Source organism: Triticum aestivum, chromosome 5B, assembly GCF_018294505.1.
Source record: "Triticum aestivum cultivar Chinese Spring chromosome 5B, IWGSC CS RefSeq v2.1, whole genome shotgun sequence".
In the NCBI taxonomy this organism is placed as follows: domain Eukaryota; kingdom Viridiplantae; phylum Streptophyta; class Magnoliopsida; order Poales; family Poaceae; genus Triticum; species Triticum aestivum.
Genome location: NC_057807.1, coordinates 577,875,188 through 577,885,631, shown reverse-complemented (window position 1 = coordinate 577,885,631; position 10,444 = coordinate 577,875,188). Strand labels below are relative to the sequence as shown.

Sequence of the window (10,444 nt, the reverse complement as noted above, 5' to 3'; positions counted from 1 at the left end):
AATTCGCAGGGGCACCCATGCATGTGGCCACCCATTTTGCTTCAAGATTGATGCACTAGTTTGTGTAGTTTGCCCTTAATCGTTGCACTTGGGTCAATGCATGACAACTTTTGGCAGAGTTGCATGCGTCATCCACCCCACCACCCATACTTTTCATTTTATCTCAAACTTTGAATCTATTGTATCTTTTAAACCAAAAGTCCAAATTAAGTTCCGTTTGCATATTCATGTTCGTTGCAACCAGTACTTTTGAACAAGACCAATTTTAAATACATTTGAGACCTTTTTTTTACCAAGTTTCAAATATTAAAAGTTGATAATCGTAATATTATGTTTTACAAAGTTCCACTAAGTTTCATTTGCTTTTACGGGTTTACAGTATAGGGCTTAGGGTTTAAGTTTTAGTCTTTGAAATCGTCTGGATTTATCATTTGCTCTATCAAGTTTTAGTAGTTGAAACCTGTTGCGTTTCTTAAAGCTTGTCAAAACGTATTCAAAAGTGAGCTTGTTTCAAAGCCCTCATCACAAGGAACATGAATATGCAAATGCGATATAAATTAGACTTTTTGTTCAAACGATATAATAGATTCAAATTTACAAGTCAAAAGGAAAAACATTAGAGGCGGGGTGTGCGGGGCCCACACTCTCCGACAAAAATTATACGTACCAAAAGCTGCATTCATTCATTAAACTGTAATCATAAAACCACATTCCGAATCTCAACGCAGTCATGCATGCGTGCCCCCGCCCCTACGCGCCACAGATCGTCTCTCCGAGTTGTGTTGGAGAACATGTCTAGTATTTTGACACCAAGCTTTGTCAGATTTAGCAAAGTTTGCTGATGCAGAACTGAGCATGGCTAGTAGTAGTGCTTTTGTTTCAAACATGTGCTATGTTTTGGCATCGGACTTTGTCAGATCAGATTTAGCAAAGTTCGCTCATGCAGAAGGATCTCCGGAACACACATCCAAACACCCCACTCCCGAGCGCCATGGCCGGGGCAGAGGTCGGTCGCAGTCCCTGTCCCAGCTCCCGACGAGTGACATCCATCGCCCAATAGGGAACAGCTGTACGAGCGGAGGGCATTTCGGTCCGAACCACCTCGGAGGTTGGGCCGTCACATCCGCGGGGGAGAAAAAAAAGGCGCCCCCTCCCCGCGATATAATTCCCACCGAGGCGCGCAAGGAAGCGTCCGTGAGGGAGCAGAGCAGACTCGCAGACGGAGCGCGTCTCGTCTCGTCGCAGTAAAAACTGGGGAGACGGCCGCGGCCGCACATGCTTTAAGTCCCACTCCCTCCTGCTCCACCACCACCGCCTGCTCAGTCGCCTCAGATCTCCAGCTCCCCCCCTTCATCGGCGGGCGCGGCCGCATTCCTCGCCGCACGGAGCGGAGCGGGGATCGGTGGGTGGGTAGGTGCAGCAGCTGCTGGAGAGTGTCGGTGGAGGAGCAGCGGGGCAGGAAAAATGGCGCCGGTTGGTGGCGTCGCCGGGAGCTCCAGATCCGCGGCCTGCTGCGCCGTGCTGCTCGCGGCGGTGCTCTTCTTCTCCGCACCGGCCACCACAGGTTTGGCTAGCTCCCCTCCTTCCCGCCCGCCCGGTCCTTCTCCCTCTCTCTCTTTCTCGTGCCTCGTCGTCGTGCCGGGAGCCGGCGACTCGGTATACGGATCCCGATCGCCGCGGAGCATCGCTGAGATCGAGGCGGTCGCACGGTTCTGCTCAGCGCGCGGGTCAAATGCCCATTCCAGTTTAGTTAGTGCTGTCGGTGTCGGTGGCTTCTAGTTTTGATCCCACCGGGTTAATTCTGTCCGTTCATTTCGAGCTTGTCCGGATTCTGAAGCCAATTTAGGAAGCTATCCATATCTGTGGGACGAGCGATCTGTCAAGCTTCCCCGCTGCCACTCTGCTGATTCTTTGTTCACACTTGCTCGTGTCGAGCTCTGTGTCGGTAGATCTGTCCAGGAGGGAAGCGAATCAGTAAAAACATATCGACCAATTGTTCTGCTGCTAGAAAGTGTCCAGCGGATAGATCCTGCAAACTGGAATTATGATGTACAGTAGTAACATCATATGTATCTGGTGTGTTTTTGTTTCAATATATGTATCTGATGTATGCACCCTTTGTTTGTTTGTTCACGCAGAGGCTTATGATTCGCTGGATCCAAATGGCAACATCACCATAAAATGGGATATTATTTCGTGGACTCCTGATGGTTATGTTGTAAGTAGCACCTCTTCACATCAACAGCTCTGTCTTTCATCTCAACCTATTAGCCTATTAGCTCATGATTTGACCTTGACAACTACTCCCATCAGTGATCTAAATGATCTTACATTTCTTTACGGAGGGAGTAGCATGGCTAATAATTGGTTACAAACTTTGCCACAAACAATATAATAGCCACCAAGTACAATTACCAGCAGATTTTGGATATCTGGTCACCTCTACTTGTATCATGATCTTTTTTTCCCAAACTTGTCATGTGCAGGCAACAGTCACAATGTTCAACTACCAGCAGTTCCGACACATACCTGCACCTGGGTGGCAGCTGGGGTGGTCGTGGGCAAAGAAAGAGGTTATCTGGTCGATGGTGGGGGCTCAGGCTACTGAGCAGGGTGATTGCTCAAAATTCAAGAGTGCCCCTCCCCATTGCTGCAAGAGAGATCCAACGATTGTCGATCTTCTTCCGGGCACCCCATTCAACCAGCAAATTGCTAATTGTTGCAAGGCAGGAGTTATCAAGACATTTAACCAGGACCCAGGAAATGCAGCATCCTCCTTCCAGATTAGTGTAGGTCTTGCTGGGACTACCAATAAGACGGTTAAGATGCCGAAAAACTTCACCCTTAGGGCCCCTGGTCCGGGGTACACATGTGGGCGTGCTCTTGTTGGCAGGCCTACCAAGTATTACTCGTCAGACGGGCGCAGGGTAACCCAAGCTCTCAGTAAGTTGCCCACTTATTGCTCTTCACTGCTTGCTCTATATTACTATAATACTTTGCACAAATGCATTAGCAAGTTACACTAATTGAGCTAAACACATCTTAGTACCACTTTTGTATGTTTCTGCTCCTTAATTGTGAATGGATTTTATGTTATAATATGTGTAGGATTAGTGAAAGATTGAAAGGATTGAAACGGGAAGTGATTCATTTTCGAGAGATGAGTTCATCACCTAGGATCGATGTTAGCTGATATTTATTTTAAAATAAGCCACCGCTAAGCCTGATAATATCTTAACTAGTTTTGTTCACTTGCAAATAATGCATGTCAAATGCAGGAAACATCAGATTGGTTGCATATAGTTTTTATGCTTTATTGCTGATAATGTTCTTTATTTAGTGGGTATTAACCAAAAAATTCTCTATTGGCAGTGTCGTGGAATGTAACCTGCACATACTCCCAATTTCTTGCTCAGAAGACTCCAACCTGCTGTGTATCTCTCTCATCGTTTTATAATGACACTATCGTGAACTGCCCAACGTGCTCTTGCGGCTGCCAAAACAATATTACTCGTCCAGGAAGCTGTGTAAAGTGAGTTAATAATTATTACTTTTTACTATGCTTCCTATTAAGTTTCCAACTTTCTGCAAATTCCTTACTAATTCTATCCATTTTACAGTGACAATTCGCCTTATTTGCAATCTGCCATCAATGGCCCTGGCAAATTAACCGGCCAGCCTCTTGTCCAATGTACTTCCCACATGTGCCCGATAAGGATCCATTGGCATGTGAAGCTCAACTACAAGGACTACTGGAGAGTGAAAGTCACCATCACAAACTTCAACTACCGCATGAATTATACAGACTGGAACATGGTTGCCCAGCATCCTAACTTCGATAATATCACAAAGCTGTTCAGCTTCAACTATAAGCCACTTACCCCATATGGAGGCCGCATAAGTAAGTCACCTTGTGAACTGTTTTAATTGGTTTCTGACTTGAGATGTGCCTCCTATCTGACGTGTTTATCCTTCCCATTTCAGATGACACCGCAATGTTCTGGGGAATGAAGTTCTACAATGATTTGCTCAATCAAGCTGGTCCGCTTGGAAACGCGCAGTCAGAGCTACTCATGCGGAAGGACTCAGAGACTTTTACCTTCCAAAAAGGATGGGCGTTTCCACGGCGTGTGTACTTCAATGGTGATAACTGTGTCATGCCGTCTCCCGATGATTATCCATGGTTGCCTAGTGCAAGCCCTCTAACAAAACAACCATGGACACTCCCACTCTTGGTATTCTGGACTGCGATGGCTACTTTGCTGGCTTATTATGTCTGATGAATGAGTTACAAGAGATCCAGCGAGCTTCAAGTCGCTGTCATGTTCCATGAGGTGCGCGGCAACAGGTCATTTGTTCATTCAATTCCACGGTTGCATAGAAGACATGGGTGCCGCGCTGAGGAAAGCTGATACGTGTGTGTGTTTTGTAAGTTAAAAAGGGCTGAAAATGTATTTCTTGTTCTGGTATATACTGGCCACGAAACTTTGGTGAACTTAGTTACTGGAACTTAGGTAATTATGGTTGCACCTTCTGTATTTTATAGCAGACGCAGACATTTTAATTGAATTATATGACTGCCTTTCTTGTAGTGATTGTATGAGTTACACAATAATGTTTTGTACAATTTGTTAAACTGAGAGGATGCTGTTGGTTGAGATAATCTAGCATTGTTTTCCTGATCCCTCTGGTTTTCAAACACGTGCAAGAGTTAACAAGAATCAAAAGAAGCACAGGGCAACAACAAGAATCAAAAGAAGCACAGGACAACACTCAGGCTAGGCTGAACATGAACGTACCTAAGATCACAAAACTATAATGTACAGCAAATAGGGCATGAAAAACCTGCAAGTGGAGGGACTGCTCTATGCTGGACAATATGGAAAACCAGAACTGCAGCATGTTTTGATAAGAAAATGCCTAATGATCCTGCATCAGTTATCTTCCATCTTTGCAGTCATCTCACCAACTGGGAAATCTTGTAGACAAACCTAAAAGCAGGAAGCATTGAGCTCGCTGTGGAGATCAGGCAGGTGGTGCGGTAGATCTACAACAGAAGCCATGGATGGGGCCCTGCGGTTCCCAGAATCACGGGTGGATGGTTTCTACTACACTGCCTTGTTTTCTTCTTCCTCGAGTGATAAGCTCTTAGTCTGCTTTACAAGACTTGTTCCAATTTGTGTGCGAGTGCCAAAACGCTCTGCTGAAAAGTTCTGAAGAAACTGCTGCTGTGTGAGCTGGTTTTCAGGACCTGCGCGGTTACCTGAAAGCCAGATGTTCGGCTTGCCTGATGATGCCCAAACAGCCCTGGGTATATCGCTCCAGGTTTTCTTATGCTTTCTCTCTTTTGAATGTTGTAAGAACGTCGGTTTCTTGAGAGGAAATTGGTGAGGGGAGGCTAGTTGTTTCAAAAAAAAAAAGGTTGCTTCTGAATTCAAAGAGGTAAACTGCTTGTATGCTGCGCTGTTGTGCCACAAAATAGCACCATTTTGAGGACGACAAGACATGCCCGTCTACTTTCATTCTTCTGAATGAAAATGGTATGCTCATCTGCGGTTAGTTTGGAGAACAGATTGATGGCGCTAAATGATTTTTCTGTTTGAGATGAGGCCGTACAAAACTGACCTCGCTTACCCAAATTTCATTCTAGTAATGGAACCAGGGACCAAACCTCCCCGATGATCTAAAAATATCTTCTATCAATAGTTTTTGAAGGAACTCTTCGATCAATAGTCATTAGGCAATGTTACTAATCAAACAAGAGGAACTTGTATCATTCAGAGCAAAGAAACCGAAACATAACAATGTTACTACAAATTACAGAACAAGTCTGGATATATAGCAGCATAAGAAATCCTGGAAACAATTTACCTTTTGAAGGACGCTGTTTCCAAGCCCTTGGAAACATCCTCATCTGCAACGAAGCATGACCTGCCATTGTTGAAGGGAGCCATGCTATTGCTTGGGCTTGGAAGCTTCACAGTGTTGCCTCTGCTGAGTATCAGAGATCAGTGGACATATGGTGCCTATGGCCTGGCATATATACCCATGAGTCAAAGATGCAGTGCAGTGGAAGGATCAGTGAGATGGTTCACCCGTAGCTGTTGGTTTGTTGGCCGGTTGCAGTTGCAAGCAAGCCCCAGGTTGAGAACCTCAGCACCACCTTCCACATGTTGGTTTTTGCTCCGCCTTCAAGCAACACCATCCATTCCAAGTGACACCTCTGCACTATCAGGTAAGGTGTACATTTCCAGGTTACTAAGCAGTACAAAAAAAAGACAGACCAAGTGCTAGAAGCTCCGACACCAGGTGAGGCCCGGGGAAGGATTATACAAGGCAAGCCTTACCATGCACAATGCAATGCAGAGAGGTTGTGTCGAATCCAGGTCCTTAGGTTACTAAGCACAGCAGTAGCACATGATAAAATTTCTTCAACTATTACCTAGTGATGATGGCGAAGCATCCCCAGTTTAGAAATATCAAGAGAGGGGGCGGCAAAAGCTACCTGCTATCTTTCTGAAGTCTACTGCCCAACTATCTACACCTTGCGAGGTGACACAAGGGGAAGAAAAACGAATAGGAAAACATATGGATGAAATGCTTGCACGGGAAGCTTTCAACAAATGTCGACTCGAAAGGAGGGGCCAACAAATCCTAATTTGCATCTTGAAAGTTACAAAAGAACACGTTACACAAAAGTCTTCAGGGTCATTCAGGAGCAAGTGAGAGACTGAAAATTCACAATATCCAGAAACAGCAGTACTGTGGCTCGTCCCAGGAAAATAACAAAAATAGAAGCAGTAATGTCATGGAAGAAATCCGTGCCAGAAGCTGCCTCAAGGAGTAAGAGGGTTTACATCACACACATGGTTCAGGTCTTGAAATGAATCCATCCATTGAATGACATATTAATAAAAATAGTACCACCAATTTTGTAGACAAATATTTGAATCAAGTACCTATGGGCTCAATACAGTGTCTCCGCCTTTGGACAGAAGTACATAATCTCTCCATCCATAACCAGCTATAAATGTGTTTGTTACCCCAAAATGGTTCTTCAATCAACCTATAACCAGTCATCACTTCCTCCGTGCATACAATATGGCAACCACGGCTGATATCCCGGCTGCTGCTACCGGAATGGCCCAGTACTGCACAGCGTAATCCACCAGCTTGCTGGCGAAGTCCTTGTCCTGCTCTTTCCTGAAAACCTCCATCTCAGGCATGTCAGGTGCTTCGTCCAAGTCCAACTCCCCAATGAAGTAATCCTTCATTAACGCCTTGGCATCCTTGCTGTGGCCCGCATCTTCAAATTCGTCGGTGCCATCCATACCTTGAAACAGATTATCATGTATGAGCAGACAGCCTATGAGGAAATAAAATGTGCTGAACAAGAACATGAAAACAAGAGGCGAGAAGTAGTACCAGTCACGGCAAGCAGAACATCAGCACCCCCAGGATGGTCATCCAAATACGCGGTCACATCATAAATCTGCATTGTATTCATCAACAGGGCATGAGCTCGCCACACAATCAGAGTAGTGGAACATATTGCCAAGTACTGCAATGCGTATCTATTCTCTGTCTGCTGACACAAATTCTATTTGATTCAAAGCCCTCAACAGAGGCATCTGCTGTGGTTGCTTTCAACAAAGGAAAGCAACCTCCACAAATAAGATACCCCAGCACAACTGTCCCACGAGGATTAAACCTTGCATTGCCACCACCCAGTATTGGTGCCTAGACTAGCAGGCCACGACACTCGCAGAGACGTCCGGTCTCGATTTCTGCAGCCTTCTCACCAACAAAGCGAGCGCGGCATCTCCCAGGCATTCGGTCGAACAGGCTAAGGGCGGGGGTCGAAGCCCAACTAGCAACGACGAAGCGCGTTCATACACCCTACCTACCTACCTACCAACCAGCCTACCGATGTTACGGGCACTATTGCTGAAGCCAGATCGGCAGCGAGGGGTACGAGGGGGGCGCTAGCGGCGGCGCTACCTTGCCGTCGACGACGATCCAGCAGTCGTCGGGGGTGTTGTGGAGGGCGGCCTCCTTCATGCTGTACAGCTTCGTCAGCGTCGGCATCTCGCTCTCGCTTTCCCAGTCCGATCGGCGGGGGACGAGGGAATACTGCTGTACGGAGTGGGTGAATCTGCCCCGGCTTGCAGAGGAAGAAGAAAGGTGGGTATCTGGATTCTGGACCAGGTATCTCGTCTTGAATCTGCCGCCGCTTGCCTTGCAGAGAAAGAAGAACTGCTCTAGGTGGGGATTTCGGGGAGTTGGGGGTTGGGTTTAGGCCTCGTGGGCCTAGGATAATGGATCGTCACAGCCCGCCAGCAACCCCGCCGAATTGATGGCCCATAGCCCGCAGAGGTAGCTTTTTTTTTGTCTGATGGGCTGGAACAGAGTGATGTTTGCTAAAAAAAACAGATTGGTGTTCAATCCTACATACAATAAAAAACACATTCAATCCGTTCCTAAATCCGTTCCTAAGTATAAGTATAACTCGTTTCAGAGATTTCACTATGGACTACATAGAAAACAAATGTATGAATCTGCACTAAAAAATATGTCTATATGCATCTACATGTAGTTCATAGTGGAGTATCTAAAAAGACTTATAATTAGAAACGGAGGAGTATAAATCTTGATTGATATGATTAAAAGAGGAAATGACCATGGTACAAAGTATAATATTTTTCTGTCACACCACAAGCAAAAGTGTATATTTAAGAGTAAAATGCACAAAACCACCACAATTATATCAACAATGTGTATTTAAGAGGAGCTGCTTGTGCAGCTCCCACCATGTCGGGTCACCTTCGCACCGCTTGGCCACCACCGCCTCCTCCCTCCTCTCCCAATCGTGCGCTGTGTGTAGGAGACGAACGACGCGTGCATGCGCGCCTGCCCGGTCTCGCGACGGCGACCCTAGCGCTGCCGCTCGCTCTTCGTCGAGGACCTCCGCCATAGGCACACGCCGCCCACACGTCTTGAAACATTCGCAAATCGCCCCCTAAATCTGTGTCTTTTCATAACCCCTTTCAATGTTATCTCTATCGTCGACCACAAGACAGTCTCGGTACCATCGACCCAGTGGTGGATAGAGATTGAGGTTTGTTAGGGTGACGATATGCAAAATATCTTATATTTGTTTTTTTAAAGGAGGAAGACCCCCGGCCTCTGCATCTAGACGATGCATGCAACCATTTTATTAATTATTCATAAAGACCTTATAAAATAATACATCAGTAAGTCTGAAGCCACCATCTTGACAACATTTGTCGCTACTCCTATCCACTTGAGAAGGGGTGCCAATTGTCCGATCCGAAACCAAACATACATCACACTAAGGTCTAACATCTAAAACCGGATGCCCAACCAAGCCATTGCCCAATGTGAGACACACACCGGTCCGACGCACTCTCGGATGTAGCCTTCGCCGTCTTCCACCGATCCATCTTCAGAACAGGTATTGACACATCGACATTGTCCGGCATGCCGTCGATGCCACCACGGCACCAGACAACGCCACCTCTCTACGCACGTCCATCATCATACATCCGTCCCCGAGACCCTGCTGCGCCACGCCGCCGAGACTCTGCATGATCGATACGTGACATGAGACGCCGCTCACCGCAAAAACCGTCCACTGGTCCCTCGAGCCAATGCACACCTTCATTTTTGTGAATGGAGGGAGTACAATTTTTCTGCCAGCTAAATATATACTACCTTCTCTTTCACTTTCATAATGTTCTTCCAACAAGGGGAATCATTGAATCTAGGTTTAACTGTTAATAATGGGATTCTTGCCTCCGGTGCCAACTCACTTGGTTCCAAGCAATAATCTACATTCGGAGCATCTCCAACAGCCACGCTAAATGAGCGTCGCACTACAAATTTGCCATTTTTAGCGCGCGCAACCGGCAGAGGGGCTCCAGCGGACACGCAATAAGCGCGCGTGCGACATATAGAGTTGGGTGCGCGGTCCGAACCGCCATCGCGCGCTATGTATTTGGTGCGCCCGCTTTCGCGTGCGGCACACTCTCGAGCGCTCGCACCGCACTCTCTCCGCCGCGCCACCCTCGCCCCGCACGCGCTGCTGCCAGTGAATTGTGACCTGATGGACGCCCGCGCCGGCACCCCCCTCACCCCTTCCTACAGCCGCGACCCCTCCACCGCTGCCGCAAACCCTAGCGCGGGGAGCTTTGGCTTCGGTCCCGCCGGAGCTCCTCCGAGCGCTGGCATCACGCGTGGCCTCTTCATGCCGCCGCGGATGACCTCAGCGGCGGGTGGCGTCGTGCCGGTGACCGCCATAAAGCCACGTTCCCCCTCGCGAAACTCCCAAATGCGGCGCGGCCGAAGAAGGGCAAGACATTTGCGAAGAAGAACAAGGCGGCGGACGTCTCCGGCTCCTTGAAACCGTCGAGGAAAAAGCTTG

General features: G+C 47.3%; 2 protein-coding genes and 1 long non-coding RNA gene across 3 annotated transcripts; 1 reads left to right on the top strand and 2 right to left on the bottom strand.

Moving 5' to 3' along the window:
• Positions 1-407: 407 nt before the first annotated feature.
• On the bottom strand, positions 408-6,337 carry LOC123113353 (uncharacterized). The gene is made up of 2 exons (XR_006455991.1): positions 5,872-6,337; positions 408-1,951 (listed from the first exon to the last, which is right to left on the bottom strand). It is a non-coding gene; the product is annotated as an uncharacterized lncRNA (long non-coding RNA).
• LOC123113352 (COBRA-like protein 3) lies at positions 1,278-4,663 on the top strand. Its single transcript, XM_044534567.1, has 6 exons — positions 1,278-1,564; positions 2,139-2,218; positions 2,487-2,943; positions 3,373-3,532; positions 3,621-3,901; positions 3,985-4,663. The coding sequence occupies exons 1-6, from the start codon at positions 1,465-1,467 to the stop codon at positions 4,278-4,280; spliced, it is 1,374 nt and encodes a 457-aa protein (XP_044390502.1). The 5' UTR covers positions 1,278-1,464; the 3' UTR covers positions 4,281-4,663.
• A 541-nt stretch (positions 6,338-6,878) lies between the features above and the next one.
• On the bottom strand, positions 6,879-8,288 carry LOC123116986 (cytochrome b5). Its single transcript, XM_044537846.1, has 3 exons — positions 8,002-8,288; positions 7,426-7,492; positions 6,879-7,333 (listed from the first exon to the last, which is right to left on the bottom strand). Exons 1-3 carry the CDS (start codon positions 8,086-8,088, stop codon positions 7,080-7,082), a joined length of 408 nt encoding a protein of 135 aa, XP_044393781.1. The 5' UTR covers positions 8,089-8,288; the 3' UTR covers positions 6,879-7,079.
• Positions 8,289-10,444: the final 2,156 nt, after the last annotated feature.